Raw genomic sequence first — 20,918 nt, forward strand, 5'->3', positions numbered from 1 at the left:
TTTCCCATTGTTCTATAAGACCCCACCATTCCAAAAATAAGAAACACCACCATTCCGAATATGCAGTTTCATTTTCACCCACCTCCATCCACCCCCACCAACCTCCACCCACTTTCACCCACCTCCACCCACCCCCACCAACTCTCAACCTCCACCCAATTTCACCCAACTCCACACATCTCCACCCACCTCTACCCACTTTCACCTACCCCACCCACCCACCTCCATCCACACCACCAACCTCCACCCCCAACTGTACCCACATCCACCAAGTTTCACCCAGCCCCACCCACCTCCACTAACTTTCACCTACCTCCACACACCTCCACCTACTTTCACTCACATCCACCCATTTTCCCCACCTCCAACCATTTTCACCCATCCCCACCCACCACCACACATTTTCACCCACATCCAACTTTCAGCCACCCCCACCTACCTCCGCTCAATTTCACCTCCATCCACTCCATCAACCTCCACCTACTTTCACCCAGCTCTATTCACTTTCCCCCAACCTCCACCCACTTTCACCCAGGCCCACCCACTTTTACCCAACTCCATCCACTTTCCTGCCCCTTGGAGTCGGGTGAAAGTGGGTGGAGGTGGGGGGGCCAAAGTGGGTGGATGTGGGAGAAAGTGGGTGGAGTTGGGTGAAAGTGGGTAGAGATGGGTGGGTTAAAGTTGGTGGAGGTGGGTGGGTGGAGGTGAGAGAAAGTGGGTGGTGGTGGGAGGAAGTGAGGCCCGTCCCCACAAATTCAAAATGTACTAAAGTAAAAGTACTCATTAATGCAGAATGTCCCATTGTTTTCAAGTGTATAACACTCTTTTGAAAATAGCAGATCTAGCCTACAAGCTCACAATGCGTTGCATCGCAAACAAATTGTGAGCTTGTACCGGTAGATCGGCTTTTTTCAAATAGCCAAAGCTGAAATAGGGCTGAAGAGGGTAATGTATGTTTTTTTTTTAAATAATAATTTAAATCTACAAAGTAACTAGTAACTAAAGTTTTCAGATAAATGTTAGAAAACTTAGAAATACTGTCCTTGATAGTTTGTTATCAGTGAGCCAGGTGCAGATCTTACCTAGTCCAGAGCTAAGGGCCTCTTCACCCTGCACTTTGTCCTTGCCTGAGTCCTGGAGATTCGAGTAATCAACGAAATAGTAGTCGTTCGACATCTCTCCTGTAAAGTGGAAATCAACAGTCAGCAACCTCCAATAACATCAGCGTTAGTCAAACAAATAATACTCTACAATGTATGATTAGAGTATGATCTGCAATACTAAATATGAAAGAAAGGGGGGCATTATGCCTCCAATGCCAAAACATGCTTATTTAAAAATAGCCACAAAAAAAGCTACCTTTACAGACGACACCAACATCTTCATCGTGACCACATGTCTGATTTCCCAAAAGTGTGTTATTTCCTTGGCTGCAGTTTGCAAGCTCTGATTCATTGCCATGGCAGTCGACCACATGCAACCAGATGAGATCACTGCCTGCTCCAAAACTTGCATTGCTAGCAGCTGCCTCGCCACATCCTGACTGTCTACACACCACCTGGGTATCATTCAGGTCCCAGTCATCATCACACACTGTCCCCCACTGTCCACTGAAGTAGATCTCCACTCTGCCGGAACAGGTGGTGGTTCCATTTACCAGTCGAATGTCCCCCTCTTGTGCTGTGAAGTTATAATAATCAATACTGAGATGACACTTGCACTGCTACAGTATGTACACAAAGTATGTACACTCAAATAAAATGTTCCAAATTACAACAAGTTGAAAGGTGTACATGTCGTTTACTATAACATGAAATAGTGTTTAGACAAATTACACCAAAACCTGATATACTACAATGTAACGAAAATGCCAATATGCTATTTTCATAGAATATTGGCCTAGTTTTGGCCGAATGGGATGCAGGGTTGATGTGTTTAAGAACAACTAATAGTATACAGTAGACCTACATTTCTAAGTAGCCTATTTACAACATACTTGTTTTGTTCGTTTGTTTGTTTTTTCGCCCACTAGGCCATAGGAACACAACAGCTCAAGCATGCATTCACGTTTACCTTTAGCACAGACGACACCAGCATCTTCATTGTGACCACAGTTGTGGGTACCCAGACCTCTATGTGGGCAAAGTGCAAGCGCTGATTCAAAGCCTGTGCATTTGACATTATCCAACCAGATGGGATCACCGCCTGATCCAAAATGTGCTCTATGTGGTGCCGACTGTGCCTCGCCACACCCTAACTGTCTACACACCACCTGGGCATTATCCATGTCCCAGTCATCGTCACACACTGTCCCCCACTGTCCACCGGAGAAGATTTCCACTCTGCCGGAACAGTTGCTCTTTCCGTCCACCAGTCGAATGTCCCCCTCTTGTGCTGTGAAAGTATGATAAATAGACTGAGATGACACTTGCACTGCTACTGCATGTGCACCATGTATGGTCATTTTTGTGAGATAAACACAATACTGCAGTGAAAACTATTTACATGTTTGTATTTACATTATTAATGAAATCCTCTTAAATGTGTTGTAGCCTACTAATAACTTACTTAAATTTTAAATGTGAGGTCAAAATAGGCTATAAGGCCCTAAAAGTCCGTGTTTGCTCCAGTATACTCCTACACATTCAAGTCCAGTTCCTGAGATGCACCGGACCGGCCTGAACTAGGCTAGAGGCGCGATGGATACTCCTCAGGCTATATTTACAACCTACTTCAAGGGGAGAACCACCCATTTTCAACATTGAACTATGTCATGAATATACCTCAGAGGAGTTGTGTGGAAATAAGTAAAAAGTTCCCCCCCCTTCTGTGTTGCCTAGAACTGGAGGATTGATTTTGGGGTTTGTATTGCAAATCACGCCGTGATGACATCACACCGGTGTGATTTGCAATACAAACCCAAAAATCAATCCTCCAGTAGGCAACACAGAAGGGGGGAACCTTTTTTCTTATTTTCACATAACATCTGAAATGTATATTAATGACATAGTTCAATATTGAAAATGGGTGGTTCTCCCTTATAATGCAATAAAACAAAATCACTAGGCCATAGGAACACAGTGGTTTATATGTATTTGTTTACCTTCATCAGGTGTTGTAGTCGTTACTGTAAAGTGGGAAACAACAGTCAGACCTTCAGCGCTACCCAAACAAATAATACACTACAATGTATGATTACAGTATGATGTGAAATACTAAATATGAAAGAAAATAGGGCATTATGCCATGCACCAATGCCAAAAATGCATATTTAAAGATAGCCATAAAAAAGTTACCTTTACAGCTGTGTTTTTTATCAGTGACACACTCAAATAAAATGTGCCAATGTCAAGTTGAAATGTCTGTGAATTTAGAGTACACGTTTACAATATCATAAAATATTGTTTAGATGTACTATATGTACTTCAAATGATTTCATTATTGTAAATAAGAGCAGTAAGAGCAGCAGTTAGAGCAGTGGTGGCTGAGTGGTTAGTGTCCACACCTAGGACTCCGGAGGCCCCAGAGGTCACAGGTACGATTCCCCACTCCAGCTACCACTGCTCCCCTTCCCCCTTGCGCTCCTTGTGGGCATCACTTGGTCGAGTTCAGCTGGGTCAAAGCTGATAAAAAAAGCAGCTGGGTTGGGCTGCGATATCTGAATTTCCCCCGCGGGATAGTATAGGTATTCATTATTATCATTAAATGCAAATTTGTTTTTTGTCTTGTTTGTGTGTTTGTTTTTCGCCCACTAGGCCATGGGGCTTTTAAGCCACGACATCATTTTGTAGTCAGACCTCCAAGCAGATTTATTGTCAATATCTGTCCCTCGCTATTTCAACAGGTCCGAGACAAAAATAAAAGTATAATTCTACCACTTTCCTTTCAACAACAACGAGAATAAAAATTAGAAAATAGTAAAAAGATTCGCTTTTTTGGGGGGCAAAAGTTCTCCTCTGCCTACAAAATGATGTCAGACTTAACAGCCCCATAGGAACACAACAGCTCAAAATGCAGTAAAGCATGTATTCACGTTTACCTTTAGCACAGACGACACCAGCATCTTCATTGTGACCACAGTTGTGAGTTCCCAGACCTCTATGTGGGCACAGTCTAAGCGCTGATTCATTGCCTGTGCATTGGACATTATCCAGCCAGATGGGATCAAGGCCTGCTCCAAAACGTGCGCTCTGTGGTGCCGACAGTGCCTCGCCACATCCTAACTGTCTACACACCACCTGGGCATTATCCAAGTCCCAGTCATCATCACACACTGTCCCCCACCGTCCACTGGAGAAGATCTCCACTCTGCCGGAACAGTTGCCCGTTCCATCTACCAGTCGAATGGCCCTTTCATGTTCTGTGAATTTATAATAAACGATACTGAGATGACACTTGCACTGCTATTTGCACCATATATGTTCAGCTTTGTGATTGTGAGATAAATATTATCTCACAATGAGAACTATTTACATATTTGTATTTACATTATTAATGAAATCCTCTTAAATGTGTTGTACTGTACTTACAACTTACTTAAAGTGGTAAAGAATTCATTTAAATGTGAGGTACTTAATTCAGTATTTAGAATTAATTTCAGACCTATCATTGAATCTCTCATGTTGTTGTTTTTTCTTAATTTTTTATCCCACGAATTTGTAACCCACTATCCCTCAACCCTCTGCCAACCTGAGGAGAGCCCCGAACTGAGCTCATGCTTCCTTCAGTGTATAAGGAGTGAGCACAGCACGCCCCTTCTTATCACCTGACAGGGGGAGCTTCCCCGGTTGGACGTAGCACTTAGAAGGAACACGTCATTCCAACCAGTTCCTTTCCCCTCCATCAGGCCCCCTCGGCAGGCAAGGGGAGGCATTATATGAATTTTTGTGAGGGTATCTGCCCAAGGGGACACGGGAAGAACATGTACACTCCACACGGAAGGCCCTTTCAACCACCCCACCAAGGGTATGGGTGCTGATGAAGTGGAAGAGAGAACACGCCCACAGCGTCCCCCAGGCCGGAATCGAAACCAGGACCTTCTAGCTGTGAGGCGACAGTGCCCTCCTGAATCTTAAAATGGCGTTTCGGGGGCACGATAACGCAGTCGGTAGTGCTGTCGCAGCATAGCTAGAAGGTCCCTGGGTTCGATTCCCACCGTGGATGTTGTGGGCGCTGGCGGCGTGTTCTCTCCTCCGAGTCATCAGTGCCCATTCCCTATGTGGGGTTGGCAAAAGGGCCTTTCTGAGTGGAGTTTGCATTTTCACCCCATGTCTCCTAGGGTACAGTAGGTACCCTCACAAAAACATGCAGTAATCCTGGTCTACTGCTGGCCAGCCGGGGCGCCTGATGGAGGGGAAAAGAACTGGTAAAGGAGTTTGTTGTTACAATGTGGGCTTGTATAGCAAGGGGGCGTGGGTCTGATAAAATGAATATCAAATATCTAAATACCGAATCGAGCAACTTAAAAATGTCTGGAGTGCTAAAAAAAACCTGAGTAGATGATAAAATAAGCCAAATATCTTTTTGAAATTGAAGTATCCCTTTAATAAAAAAAGAATAATAACAAAATAAAATAAATCACTAGGCCATGGGAACACAGTGGTTTACAGTATGCGTATGTATTTGATTACCTCCATAAAGTGTAGTCATTGTAACAGGCCATGAAGTTGTATTACTGGTCTCTACTGTAAAATGGAAAACAACAGTCAAGCCTTCAGTGCTACACAAAGAAATGCATTAGAATGCATGTATTATTACAGTATGATTTGAAATATTAAACATGAAAGAAAGATGGGCCACCAAAATGCTTATTTATAAATATCCACAAAAAAGGGGTTAGGGTTAGCGGGTTAAAATGTGCCTATATCATAAAATAGTGTTTAGATGTTATATTGAGGTTGAAAATAACAAAAACATTTAAGGGGTCATATTTTAGATTGTAATTAGAGAAAAGAAAAGATGAGTGTTAAAATGTTTTCATTTATTCTTTCTATCATTTTAGTGATTTTGATTTGCATGCATGCCCCCAGGTTGGGGGCATACAAGTGTCTAAATATATATTTTTTATACACAATAAGCCCATTCCCAAGATGCACTGCAATCTTTCATGGGCAGATGTGACTTATGGGGGCTGGTGTAAATAGTAACAAAGAAATTGCCGGCATATTTTAAAAAGACATACCAGTATTTAGCCACTTATACGCATGCCCCCACCCACTGAAATCAAAATACTAAAATCACTAAAACAATAGAAGTTGTCCTTTAAAACCCTATAGATCAAGTAGAAAAAATAGCCAATTGGCCTATGCTATCAATTAAGAATGTTGGCCTAATTATTGTCAAATGGAACTCTAGGGTTTATGTGGTTAAGTAAAATTAATAGTATAGACCTACATTTCTTTTTAAGATTTGTTTTTGGGCTTTTTCTGCCTTTATTTGGATAGGATAGTAGACTGACAGGAAATGGGGAGAGAGACGGGGAATGACATGCGGCAAAGGTCGTCCGGATCGGGAATCGAACCGGCGACGCCAGCAGGCATCATAGCCTAGAATGTGGTATGCGCCCTGACCACCAGGCCAGCGGGCACCCCAGACCTACATTTCTAAACTTTTACAATATGCTTCAAATGATTTCAATATTGTAAATGCAATTTAAAGTTTATGTATGTATTTATTTATTGCTTTTCGCCCACTAGGCCATAGGAACACAACAGATGGAAATGCAGTACAGCATGTATTCACGTTTACCTTCATCACAGACGACACCAGCATCTTCATTGTGACCACAGTTGTGGGTTCCCAAACCTCTATGTGGGCACAGTCTGAGGGCTGATTCATTGCCTGTGCATTGGACATTATCCAACAAGATGGGATCAATGCCTCCTCCAAAATGTGCGCTCTGCGATGCCAACTGTGCCCTGCCACACCCTAACTCTCTACACACCACCTGGGCATTATCCATGTCCCAGTCATCGTCACACACTGTCCCCCACCGTTCACTGGAGAAGATCTCCACTCTGCCAGAACAGTTGCTCGCTCCATCTACCAGTCGAATGTCCCCTTCATGATCTGTGAAGGTATAATAAACGACACTGAGATGACACTTGCACTGCTATATTTTTGTGAGATAAATATTCATAATACCCTGGTGAAAAGAATTTACATTTCTATTTACATTTGTTGTATTTAAAACTTACTTAAAGTGGTAAATAATTAATTTAAATGTGAGGTCAAAGTAGACTATGTTTACAATATACTTAATGGGATATTTCACTTTCAAAAAATGTTTGGGTCATTTTATCGTACACTCATGCTTTTGGGAAAACCCGGGACAGTTTTTAAGTTACTTGATTCGGTATTTAAAAATGTCATATTAACTTTTTTCAGACCCCCCTTTCCTATACAAAGCCATTGTAACTTCAAACTCCATTTTAACCATGATAGATTTGTCGAAAACACCCTTCCTTGATTCTCGTAACTCATACTGTCCCCATATTACGCGAGGGGCATGGGGAGAACATGCAAACTCCTCACAGAAAGGCCCTTAAAGGTGATACACCATGAAATTTCACTTTTCCTATTTTAAAACCTTTTTTTGGGGTCCCACTAGCGCCTTCTATCCTCACAAAGTCCAATTTCTGACCATTGTGTCTTTCTCTGGTTTTTGGAAGGCGGAGGTTAAAAGCATCCCACAGGTTCTCAAAACAGGCTGTCCAGAGACGGCCGTTTTTGAAAGGGAAAAAAATCTTTCAAAAAAACATTTTTTTTCAAAAGATTTTTTTTTTCTTCTTTTTTTTTTCAAAAACATCTTGGGGGGGGGGTGGCGCAGTTCAGGCCAATGGTGGTACTGCAGCTGAAAATGCTCTGAGAGCCATTCAAAAATGAGAGGCTCTCTATTCAGGAGTGGTAATTTAGCCTCAAACCTTTTGAAAAACGTTTTTGGGACATAAACAATATGACATAAATACTTTTCAAATGCATGGTATATCACCTTTATATTCGACAACCCCACCTCGAGTGTGACCGCTAATGACGTGGAGCAGCGTCCCCCGGTGGGTATCGAACCCAGGACCTTCTAACTGTGAGGTGACAGCACTACGGACTGCACCACCGTGCCCGCTTGAATCTCTCATGGTTAAAATGGATGTTTGATGTTATAATGGGTTTGTCTGATAAAATGAATATCAAATATCTAAATACTGAATCGAGTAACTTAAAAATGTCTGGGGTGCTGAAAAAAGCCGTAGTAGACAATACAATAAGCCAAATAGCTTGGAAAGTGAAATATCCCTTTAAATAAAAAAAATAATAAAAAATCACTAGGCCATAGGAACAGTGGTTTACAGTATATGTATTTGATTACCTTCATAAAGTGTAGTCATTGTAACAGGCCAAGAAGTTGTATTGCTGGTCTCTACTGTAAAGTGGAAAACAACAGTCAGGCCTTCAGCGCTACCCAAAGAAATACATTACAATGTATGATTATTACAGTATGATTTGAAATACTAAATATGGACGAAAGAGGGGCATTATGCCACCAATGCCACCAAAATGCTTATTTAAAAATATCCACAAACAAAATCTATGGTTACAGTGTTTTGATCAGTGAAACACTCAAATAAAGTGTGCCTATAACAATGAGTTGAATTGTCTGCAATTTCAGAGTACATGTTTACTATATCATAAAATAGTGTTTAGATGTTATATTGAGGTTATAAATAAAGATAACAACACTTAATCCCCTATACAGTATACAACATCAAGTAGAAAAAAGAACCAATTGGCTTATGCTATTATCAAAGAATTATTGTCAAACGGAACTCTAGGGTTCATATGGTCGAGTAAAACTAATACTAACTAATAGTTTCTAAACTTTTACAATGTACTTCAAATGATTTCTACTTTTTTTTTTTATTATTGTTCTCCACACTCAAAATGCAGTGCAGCATGTATTCACGTTTACCTTCATCACAGACGACACCAGCATCTTCACTGTGACCACAGTTGTGGGTTCCCAGACCTCTATGTGGGCACAGTCTAAGCGCTGATTCATTGCCTGTGCATTGGACATTATCAAACAAGATGGGATCGATGCCTTCTCCAAAATGTGCGCTCTGCGATGCCAACTGTGCCCTGCCACATCCTAACTGTCTACACACCACCTGGGCATCATCCATGTCCCAGTCATCGTCACACACTGTCCCCCACCGTCCACTGGAGAAGATCTCCACTCTGCCGGAACAGTTGCCCGTTCCATCTACCAGTCGAATGGCCCCCTCATTTGCTGTGAAGATATAATAAACGACACTGAGATGACACTTGCACTGCTATGTAAAAAATGTATGGTTATTTTTGTGAGATTAACATTTATAATACCTCATTGAAAACAATTTACATTTGTATTTACTGTATATATGTTGTACTTAACACTCACTTAAAGTGGTAAATAATTCATTTAAATGTGAGGTCAAACTAGGCTATGTTACAATATACTTAATGGGATATTTCACTTTCAAAAACCGTTTGGTCATTTTATCGTCTACCCATGCTTTTGGGAAAGTCCTGGACAGTTTTTAAGTTACTTGATTCAGTATTTACATTATGTGATATAAAAAAAATTCAGAACCCCCTTTCCTATACAAAGCCATTGTAACTTCAAACTCCATTTGAACCATGATAGATTAATCGAAAACGAAAACACCCTTCCTTGAGTCTGGTGACTCATCTGGTAATCAAAAAATCAAACCTCGGTTCGAAGTGAAGCGGTGAATCTTAGTATAGAATTGTCTGGAGAGCCGGCATGACAGCCGGTATAATAGGTTTTAAAAATATATATAAAAAGTCCTGCTTGCTGCTCTCTTAGTTGTTTGTCAACTGCATCCCTCTATAATTATTTCAGTTTCTGTTATCTTTGTGGCCTACTAAATCTTTCAACTTGTCTGCCTTAATGCTCCTTTTTACCATTCTGTTAGAATCTGTATATTCTTATTGTGCCTTTGCTTTTGCTCTTATGCGGCTATTTGTCATTGCTGCAATAGGTGAGACCTATTGCATGTACAAGACAGATAAAACCTGAAGGCCAAATTATCATGTGAAGCTTAACCAATCCTCAAAGTATCCATTCATCTGACCGGGAGGGACACCGCTCACATATTCTGGACGTACAGGACAGATAAAGCCTATTAACTCTGAACTGAAATGACCATATATGGACATGGGACACACATTTTACTTTTTGAAAAAGCCTATTCATTCTGGACTGATATTTTGCACGTACGGGACAGGAAAAACCTGTTCATTCTGGCCTGGAGTGACCATATATGGACATGAGGTGACATACATTGTGTTTTTGAAAAACCCTGTTCATTCTGGACTGAGATCACCATATATGGTAATTAAACGGACATTCTGCAGTACAGCATGTATTCACGTTTACCTTCATCACAGACGACACCAGCATCTTCATTGTGACCACAGTTGTGGATTCCCAAACCTCTATGTTGGCACAGTCTAAGCGCTGATTCATTGCCTGTGCATTGGACATTATCCAGCAAGATGGGATCACTGCCTGCTCCAAAACGTGCTCTCTTTGGTGCCAACTGTGCCCTGCCACACCCTAACTGTCTACACACCACCTGGGCATTATCCATGTCCCAGTCATCGTCACACACTGTCCCCCACTGTCCACTGGAGAACATTTCCACTCTGCCGGAACAGTTGCTCGATCCATTTACCAGTCGAATGGCCCCTTCATGATCTGTAAAGTTAATAATCGATACTGAGAAGACACTTGCACGTATGTACACCATAACTGCTTTGTAATTGTCAGCTTTGTAATTGTGAAATGAATATTAATACTAACTTAAGTGGTAAATACCTAATTTAAACGTGAGAGGCTATGTTTAGCTATGTCTAAAGTAGGCTATGTTTACAACATACTTAAAGGGATATTTCACTTTTAAAAAAATGATTTGGGTCATTGTATCGTCCACTCGTGCTTTTGGTAACACCCTGGGCCGTTTTTAAGTTACTTGATTCTGTATTTAGATATGTAATATTAACTAGACATGCACCCTTCCTACACAAACCCATTGTAACATTTTAACCATGACAGATTCACCAAAAACACCCTTTCTTGATTCTGGTTACACGTACTGTCCTCCTAATACGTGAGGGGGACGTGGTTTTTCACTTACTGTTTTCATTTTTCTTTTCTTAAAAAAGACTACATTAAAAGATAATAATTAAACAAATTTAAAAGATTAAACGAAAAAAAAAACATGGCCTCTTCACACATTAGGAGGACAGTATGAGCCACTAGAACCAAGGAAGGCTGTTTTTGATGAATCTATCATGGTTAAAATGGATGTTTGTTTGATGTTACAAAGGGGTTGAATAGCAAGGGGGTGTGGGTCTGATGAAATGAATATCAGATATCTAAATACTGAATTGAGCAACTTAAAAATGTCTGGGGTGCTCAAAAAAGGAGACAATAAAATAACACAAATGTTGTTGTTTTTTTTTTGTTTTTTTTTGTGAAATATCCCTTTAATACAATAGAAATCTCTAAGAAGGGGCACACAGTGGTTTACAGTATACTGAATGTATTTGTTTACCTTCATCAGGAGTTGTAGTCATTGTAATAGGCCATGAAGTTGTATTACTGGTCTCTACTGTAAAGAAGAAAACAACAGTCAGACAGAAATACACTAGAATGTATGATCACAGATTTGACATTCTAAACATGAAAGAAAGAGGGGCATTATGCCACCAAAATACCTCCTTCACAGACGACACCAGCATCTTCTTTGTGACTACAGTCTTGCGTTCCCAAACCTCTATGTGGGCACAGTCTGAGCGCTGATTCATTGCCTGCGCATTGGACATTATCCAACCAGATGGGATCACTGCCTGATCCAAAATGTGCGCTCTGTGGTGCCGACTGTGCCCTGCCACACCCTAACTGTCTACACACCACCTGGGCATTATCCATGTCCCAGTCATCATCACACACTGTCCCCCACCGTCCACTGGAGAAGATCTCCACTCTGCCGGAACAGTTGCTCAATCCATCTACCAGTCGAATGGCCCCTTCATGATCTGTGAAGTTAATAATCGATGCTGAGAAAACACTTGCACGTATGTACATCATACCATATCCGCTTTGTAATTGTCAGCTTTGTAATTGTGAAATGAATATTAATACTAACTTAAGTGGTAAATACCCAATTTAAATGTGAGAGGCTATGTTTAGCTATGTCTAAAGTAGGCTATGTTTACAACAAACTTAAAGGCATATTTCAATTTAAAAAAAGATATTTGGGTCCCAGCAGGCCTGGAATTTCATCATTTTAGGGGCAAGGCCACTTGGCCTTTGGTGTTGTCCATTGTGTGAGGGCACAAAGACCAAATGCCAGGGCAGGAAGGCCATCAAATAAAACAAGATTTTAGTCCATTGAAAGAATTTGTTTAATTTAAGGGTTAGGGATGATAACCTAATCGATAAATGATGGTATTTACAATCTGATCCATGCTCAGCCCTGCACCAATCAAAGTCACTGGATTGGTTTAAAGATGGGGACTCGGGGGAGTTAAGATTTCAGAATCTCAACAAAAGAAACTGGTGTCTACATGATAAGAAAGAGACAGAGGAGAAAGTGGTAGGTCATGCCATTGGTTTGAGGGGCACAAGGCCAAACTGAGGGGCAACGACGGCCATGGCCTTCATGGCCTCCATGAAATTCCTGCCCTGGGTCCCAGTATCGTCCACTCATGCTTTTGGTAACACCCTGGACCGTTTTTAAGTTACTTGATTCTGTATTTAGATATTTGATATTAACTAGACATGCACCCTTCTTACACAAACCCATTGTAACATTTTAACCAAGACAGATTCACCAAAAACACCCTTCCATGATTCTGGTTACACGTACTGTCCTCCTAATACGTGAGGGGCACGTGGTTTTTCACTTACTGTTTTAAAATGTCTTTTCTTAAAAAAGGCTATATTAAAAGATAATAATTAAACAAATTTAAAAGATTAAACGAAAAAAAAAAAAAAAACATGGCCTCTTCACACATTAGGAGGACAGTATGAGCCACTAGAACCAAGGAAGGCTGTTTTTGATGAATCTATCATGGTTAAAATGGATGTTTGTTTGATGTTACAATGGGGTTGAATAGCAAGGGGGTGTGGGTCTGATGAAATGAATATCAGATATCTAAATACTGAATTGAGTGACTTAAAAATGTCTGGGGTGCTCAAAAAAGGAGACGATAAAATAACACAAATACAATAGAAAATCATTAAGAAGTGGTTTACAGTATACTGTATGTACAGTATTTGTTTACCTTCATCAGGAGTTGTAGTCATTGTAACAGGCCATGAAGTTTTATTACTGGTCTCTACTGTAAAGTGGAAAACAACAGTCAGACAGAAATACACTAGAATGTATGATCACAGATTTGAAATACTAAATATTAAAGAAAGAGGGGCATTATTCCACCAAAATGCGTATTTATATCAACAAAAAAAATGTGTGTATAACAACTAGTTGAAATGTCTGGATTTGTAGGAACACAACAACAGCTCAAAATGCATTACAGCATGTATTCACGTTTACCTCCTTCACAGACGACACCAGCATCTTCTTTGTGACTACAGTCTTGTGTTCCCAAACCTCTATGTGGGCACAGTCTAAGCGCTGATTCATTGCCTGCGCATTGGACATTATCCAACCAGATGGGATCACTGCCTGATCCAAAATGTGCGCTCTGTGGTGCCGACTGTGCCCTGCCACATCCTAACTGTCTACACACCACCTGGGCATTATCCATGTCCCAGTCATCATCACACACTGTCCCCCACCGTCCACTGGAGAAGATCTCCACTCTGCCGGAACAGTTGCTCGATCCATCTACCAGTCGAATGGCCCCATCATGATCTGTGAAGTTAATAATCGACACTGAGACGTCACTTGCACTGCTATTTGCACAATATATGGTCAGCTTTGTGATTGTGAGATGAATATTAATACTAACAAAATGAAAACTATTTACATATTTGTATTTACATTATTAATGAAATACTCTGAAATGTGTTGTACTTAAAACTTACTTAATGTGGTAAATATTTAATTTAAATGTTAATTCAAAGTAGGCTATATTTACAACATATAAATAGGGATATTTCACTTTCAAAAAATGTTTGGGTCATTTTATTGTCATTCTTTTGGGAAAACACCAGACACATTTTAAGTTACTTGATTCAGTATTTAGATTATGTGATATTAACGTTATCAGACACGCCCCCTCCCTATACAAAGTCATTGTAACTTCAAACTCCATTTTAACTATGAGAGATTCATTGAAATCACCATTCCTTGGTTCTGGTGACACATACTGGGTTTGTATAGCAAGGGGGCGTGGATCTGATAAAAAACAATATCAAATATCTAAATATACAAACGAGCAACTTAAAAATGTCTGGGGTGCTTAAAAAAGTCAGAGTAGACGATACAATAACCCAAATTGTTGTTTTTTTTGTTTTTTTTAAATGAAATATCCCTTTAATACAATAACAAAATCACTAGGACATAGGAACACAGTGGTTTACAGTATACGTATTTGATTACCTTCATAAAGTGTAGTCATTGTAACAGGCCATGAAGTTGTATTAACGGCCTCTACTGTAAAGTGGAAAACAACAGTCAGGTCGTAAGCGCTGCATACCTAAAGAAATACACTACAATGTGTGATTACAGTATGATTTGAAATGCTAAATATGAAAGAAACAGGGGCATTATGCCACCAATGCCACCAAAATGCTATCCACAAAAAAATATATATATAAATTTACAGTGTTTTGATCAGTGAAACACTCAAATAAAATGTACCTATAACAACTAGTTGAAATGATTGATATTGTAGATGACATGTTAATTGTATCACAAAATAGTGGTTGGATGTTCTATTCAGATAAAAATAAAACACTTAAACCCTATATGCTGCATCATGTAGTGAAAATAGCCAATAGACCTAAAGCTATTTTCACAGAATGTTGGCCTAATTGTTTCCGAATGTGACGCTAGGGTTCATAAGTAAAACTAATAGTATACATGTCTAATCATTTACAACATATTTCAAATGATAGCAATATTGTAAATGCACTTAAATATTTTTGGTTCGGTTGGTTTGTTTGCTTTTCGAACACAACAGCTCAAAATGCATTTACAGCATGTATTCACTTTACCTTCATCACAGACGACACCAGCATCTTCTTTGTGACTACAGTCTTGGGTTCCCAAACCTCTATGTGGGCACAGTCTGAGCGCTGATTCATTGCCTGTGCATTGGACATTATCCAACCAGATGGGATCGTTGCCTCCTCCAAAATGTGCGCTCTGTGGTGCCGACTGTGCCCTGCCACACCCTAACTGTCTACACACCACCTGGGCATTATCCATGTCCCAGTCATCATCACACACTGTCCCCCACCGTTCACTGGAGAAGATCTCCACTCTGCCAGAACAGTTGCTCGCTCCATCTACCAGTCGAATGGCCCCTTCATGATCTGTGAAGGTATAATAAACGATACTGAGATGACACTTGCACTGCTATGTGCACCATATATGGTCAGCTTTGTGATTGTATGTGAGATATAATATGAACAAAATGAAAACTATTTACATATTTGCATTTACATTAATGAAATACTCTGAAATGAGTTGTACTTAAAACTTACTTAAAGTGGTAAATACTTATTTAAATGTGAGGTCAAAGTAGGCTATATTTATAACATAGTTAAAGGGATATTCAATTTTAAAAAATGTTTGCGTAATTTTATCCTCTACTCATGCTTTTGGGAACACCCCAGACACTTTTTTTTAAGTTACTTGATTCAGTATTTGGATATTTGATATTAACGTTATCAGACACGCCCCCTCCCTATACAAAGTCATGTTAACTTCAAACTCCATTTTAACTATGATAGATTAATTGAAAACACCATTCCTCAGTTCTGGTGACACATACAGGGTTTTTGTAGCAAGGGGGCGTGGATCTGATAAAAATGAATATCAAATATCTAAATACTGAATCGAGCAACTTAAAAATGTCTGGGGTGCTTAAAAAAATCCTGAGTAGATGATAAAATAACCCAAATAGTTTTTTTGAAAGTGAAATATCCCTTTAATACAATAACAAAATCACTAGGAAATAGGAACACAGTGGTTTACAGTATATGTATTTGATTACCTTCATAAAGTGTAGTCATTGTAACAGGCCATGAAGTTGTATTAACGGCCTCTACTGTAAAGTGGAAAACAACAGTCAGGTCTTAAGCTCTGCATACCCAAAGAAATACATTACAATGTATGATTGTCTCCACCAGCCGAAGGCATGGGGGAGAGTATGTTTTCCCCTCCGTCCGTCCGTGTGTCCGTCCGTCCGTCCGTGTGTCCGTGCGTGCGTCCTCGCAGTTTGTGTGCAGCTAATTTCAGTCGCCGTTGGCCCGGTCGCTGCCAAAGTGAGCACACACATTCCCTGGATGCCAATCTAGAACCTCTGCCCTAAAATTTTCAAATGGGCCTTTTCTAGCGCCACCTAGTGGCCGATGTTCGCAAAACACATTTCTGTGCACTACTCTTACAGATTTTGTCCAAAAATCCTACAAATCGGTAGGCAGTATCTCAACAGTCATGTGATCGACACGGATCTGTCCGATTTTGCATATTCCATCCTGATTGGCTAAGATTGGCTTCCAAAGTTTGTAGGATTGAGCCGTTTTGGACAAAATGCCTCAAATCACAAACGCAAAGTGCAATTATCATGAAATCGCGCACACACGTTCCCACTAGGCCGAGGAAGAAATACCACTTAAATCTTTTTTAATCAGCCTCATGGTGGCGCTATAACAGGCCGATTTGTGGTTTTACCTATAACTCCACCGATCCGTTTCAAACTTTGTAAGCGCACTCCCTAGAGGCTAAGGATAAACCTTTACCCTGCATTTTTCACATCAGCCTCTTATAGCGCCACCTTTGGGCCGACTTATGTAAAACACATTTTTGGATATTACTCCTTGAGATTTTATCCAAAAATCACGCAAATCGGTAAACAGTATCTCTATAGTCATGTGATCAAGTCCGATCCGTCTGTATTTCATATTCCATCCTGATTGGCTAATATTGGCTTCCAAAGCTTGCAGGATTGCTCCGTTTTTGAACAAAATGCCTCAAATCATCAACGCAGCTTGCGATTACCGTGAAATTTGCCACACATATTCCCACTAGGTCAAGGAACAAATGCTACCTTTTTCACATTGGCCTGTTATAGCGCCACCAGCAGGTAGACTTTAGCAAAACTCATTTTTGGAACACAATGCTTCAAATCATGCATGCAGCATCAGATTGCCATGAAAGATCTAAGGTGAAGAACATATGCCACCCTTTTTACATTGGCCTATTATACAGTAGCACCACCAGGACGCACGGCCTGGTGGAGACCTGTGCTCGGAAGAGCACTGCTTCTAGTTACAGTATGATTTTAAATACTAAATATGAAAGAAAGAAGGGCATTATGTCACCAATGCCACCAAAATGCTTACGGTATTTAAAAATATCCACACAAAGAAAATCTACATTTAGAGTGTTTTGATCAGTGAAACCAGGGCAGGAATTTCAGGGAGGCCATGAAGGCCATGCATGGCCATCCCCTCAGTTTGGCATTGTGCCCCTTCAAAAAATGGCATGCCTTGAGGTCACAGTGGCCTTAATGCCCCAGCTGACCGTACGTTCTCCTCTGTCTCTGTCTTGTCAATATGTAGACACCAGTGTCTTTCTTGTCATGTAGACACCAGTGTCTTGTTGAATCCCCATTTTTAAACCAATCCAGTATCTTTGATTTGTGCAGGGCTGAGCATCAGATTGTAAAGACCCATTTATTTAGTTCACACTAACACTATACATCATGAATAGCACAAATAGCCAATAGGCCTATGCTATTTTCACAGAATGTTGGCCTAATAGGTCCCGAATGGGACACTATGGTTCATGTGGTTAAGTTAAACTAATAGTATAGGCCTACATTTCTAAACATTTACAACATGATTTAAATATGATAAATGCAATCAAATGTTTTTTTTAACGTTTTTGTTATTTTTTTTTTTCTTTTTTTTTTTGCCCACTAGGTCATAGGAACACAACAGATCAAAATGCATTACAGCATGTATTCACGTTTACCTTCATCACAGACGACACCAGCATCTTCTTTGTGACTACAGTCTTGGGTTCCCAAACCTCTATGTGGGCACAGTCTGAGCGCTGATTCATTTCCCTTGCATTTGACATTATCCAACCAGATGGGATCGTTGCCTCCTCCAAAATGTGCGCTCTGTGGTGCCGACTGTGCCCTGCCACACCCTAACTGTCTACACACCACCTGGGCATTATCCATGTCCCAGTCATCGTCACACACTGTCCCCCACCGTTCACTGGAGAAGATCTCCACTCTGCCAGAACAGTTGCTCGCTCCATCTACCAGTCGAATGGCCCCTTCATGATCTGTGAAGGTATAATAAACGATACTGAGATGACACTTGCACTGCCATGTGCACAATTATGGTCAGCTTTGTGATTGTATGTGAGATATAATATTAACAAAATGAAAACTATGTACATATTTGTATTTACATTATTAATGAAATCCTATGAAATGTGTTGTACTTAAAACTTACTTAAAGTGGTAATAATTAATTTAAATGTGAGGTCAAAGTAAGCTATATTTACAACATAGTTAACAGTTTTACTGCCAGATGTTATTATTTATTTATTGGGTCTTGTGCCAGCAAAAGCAGCTTACCTTTGCGAGGTTATAGACAAAGATCTATTCGTTTTTTTGTTTGTTTTTTTTGGTTTTTTCCCTCATTACATAGTGCACTTTGGTCATACTAGCAGTAGAGGGCAGCCTCATGCAAGAATTAATGTGAAATGGCCCGTCACAAAGCATCATATGATGCTTTGTAGCATGATATTGCATCATATGATGCAAAATGCATAATAATATCCCTTTAATACAATAACAAAATCACTAGGAAATAGGAACACAGTGGTTTACAGTATACATATGTATTTGATTACTTTCATAAAGTGTAGTCATTGTAACAGGCCATGAAGTTGTATTACTGGTCACTACTTTAAAGTGGAAAGCAACAGTCAGGCCTTCAGTGCTACCCAAAGAAATACACTAGAATGTATGATTACAGTATGATTTGAAATACAAAATATGAAAGAAAGAAGGGCATTATGTCATTAATGCCACCAAAATGCTTATTTAAAAATCTACATTTACAGTGTTTTGATCAGTGAAACCAGGGCAGGAATTTCAGGGAGGCCATGAAGGGGCCATGGCCATCGTTGCCCCTCAGTTTGGCATTGTGCCCCTTAAAAAAATACAAAAATCTTGTTTTATTTTATAGCCTTCCTGCCCTGGCATTTGGCCTTTGTGCCCTCAGAAATGGACAAGCCCAAGGCCAAGTGGCTTTGCCCCTAAAATGATGAAATTCCAGGCCTGAGTGAAACACACAAATAGAATGTGCCTAAAACAATTAGCTGAATTGTCTGAAATTGTAGATTATATGTTTATTATATAAAATATTGGTTGTATGTTTTGTTTAGATAAAAAAAAAACAAAAAAAAACACTTAAACCCTATACATAATGTATAGCGAAAATAGCCAATAGGCCTGTGCCATTTTCAGCATGTATTCACGTTTACCTTCATCACAGACGACACCAGCATCTTCTTTGTGACTACAGTCTTGGGTTCCCAAACCTCTATGTGGGCACAGTCTGAGCGCTGATTCATTGCCTGTGCATTGGACATTATCCAACAAGATGGGACCATTGCCTCCTCCAAAATGTGCGCTCTGTGGTGCCGACTGTGCCCTGCCACACCCTAACTGTCTACACACCACCTGGGCATTATCCATGTCCCAGTCATCGTCACACACTGTCCCCCACCGTCCACTGGAGAAGATCTCCACTCTGCCGGCACAGTTGCTCGTTCCATCTACCAGTCGAATGTCCCCATCATCTGCGAAGTTATAATAAATGATACAGAGATGACACTTGCACTGCTATGTACACCATTTATGGTCAGTTTTGTGAGATAAACATTAATATTAACACATTGAAAACTCTCTACATAGGCCTATCATTTACATTAGAATGAAATCCTTTTAAATGAACTACTTCTGTGCACACTGAGTTAAAACAAAATGTACTTAAGTTGTGTTTTGACAATGGTAAATAAATAGTATACTTAAACACAATATGTTCAAATGCCAAGAACAAAATTTTGTATGTAATTTTGATAAAGTAGACTAAGTATATTTAAATAGTATTGTTGTGCTCTATCATGTCATCATGTTATAGTGTAATAGCGATTTATAGTGTAATGGCAATTTAAATAAATGCTATATTACAGAGAATACTATACTACTATAGTACTAATATACAATATCTGTAAAATACATTTCTTGCCTCAACTCTTACTGCTCGTCAGACTGGGGGGTCCCCAGTTAACATATGAAGGTTGACATTTCTCTATTATAAATCCTTGTTTTGAGTGGTCTCGTGTAATATTGTAATATTTTGAAATATGGACTTTTGATATTCATGAGCTGTATGTTATAAGTCTTAACAAAAAAAAGGTTGGAATAATTCACTGAATGTGCAATCTATCTACAATATATGAATGTTTTTTGCCAAGTATAACTTTTTTTTGTATACCTCAAGTATAATATGTTAAGTACAAAAAGAGTTGTTCTATTTTAACATTCATTCATTTTCAACATTATTTTCTGCTGCGGTCAGACTCAATCCCTCACCAACCAACTGTGTTGTGTTTGCCAAGCATCGT

The 20,918-nt window shown here is 39.8% G+C and overlaps 1 protein-coding gene across 1 annotated transcript in view; it reads right to left on the reverse strand.

Moving 5' to 3' along the window:
- LOC308290224 (scavenger receptor cysteine-rich domain-containing protein DMBT1-like) overlaps positions 1–20,918 on the reverse strand; it is a gene marked incomplete at both ends in the record, with an annotated part of 36,134 nt that overhangs the window by 7,459 nt on the left and 7,757 nt on the right. Inside the window, 11 exons of the mRNA XM_080731999.1 lie at positions 1,083–1,181; positions 1,459–1,680; positions 2,248–2,394; positions 4,040–4,360; positions 6,748–7,068; positions 8,963–9,283; positions 10,529–10,756; positions 11,872–12,099; positions 13,351–13,407; positions 13,623–13,943; positions 19,866–20,090. Coding sequence (XP_080588125.1) covers positions 1,083–1,181; positions 1,459–1,680; positions 2,248–2,394; positions 4,040–4,360; positions 6,748–7,068; positions 8,963–9,283; positions 10,529–10,756; positions 11,872–12,099; positions 13,351–13,407; positions 13,623–13,943; positions 19,866–20,090 — 2,490 coding nt within the window. The remainder of the gene's footprint in view (positions 1–1,082; positions 1,182–1,458; positions 1,681–2,247; positions 2,395–4,039; positions 4,361–6,747; positions 7,069–8,962; positions 9,284–10,528; positions 10,757–11,871; positions 12,100–13,350; positions 13,408–13,622; positions 13,944–19,865; positions 20,091–20,918) is intronic.

The sequence above is a fragment of the Nannobrachium achirus genome (assembly GCF_963921795.1).
Source record: "Nannobrachium achirus genome assembly, chromosome: 8".
Taxonomy (NCBI): domain Eukaryota; kingdom Metazoa; phylum Chordata; class Actinopteri; order Myctophiformes; family Myctophidae; genus Nannobrachium; species Nannobrachium achirus.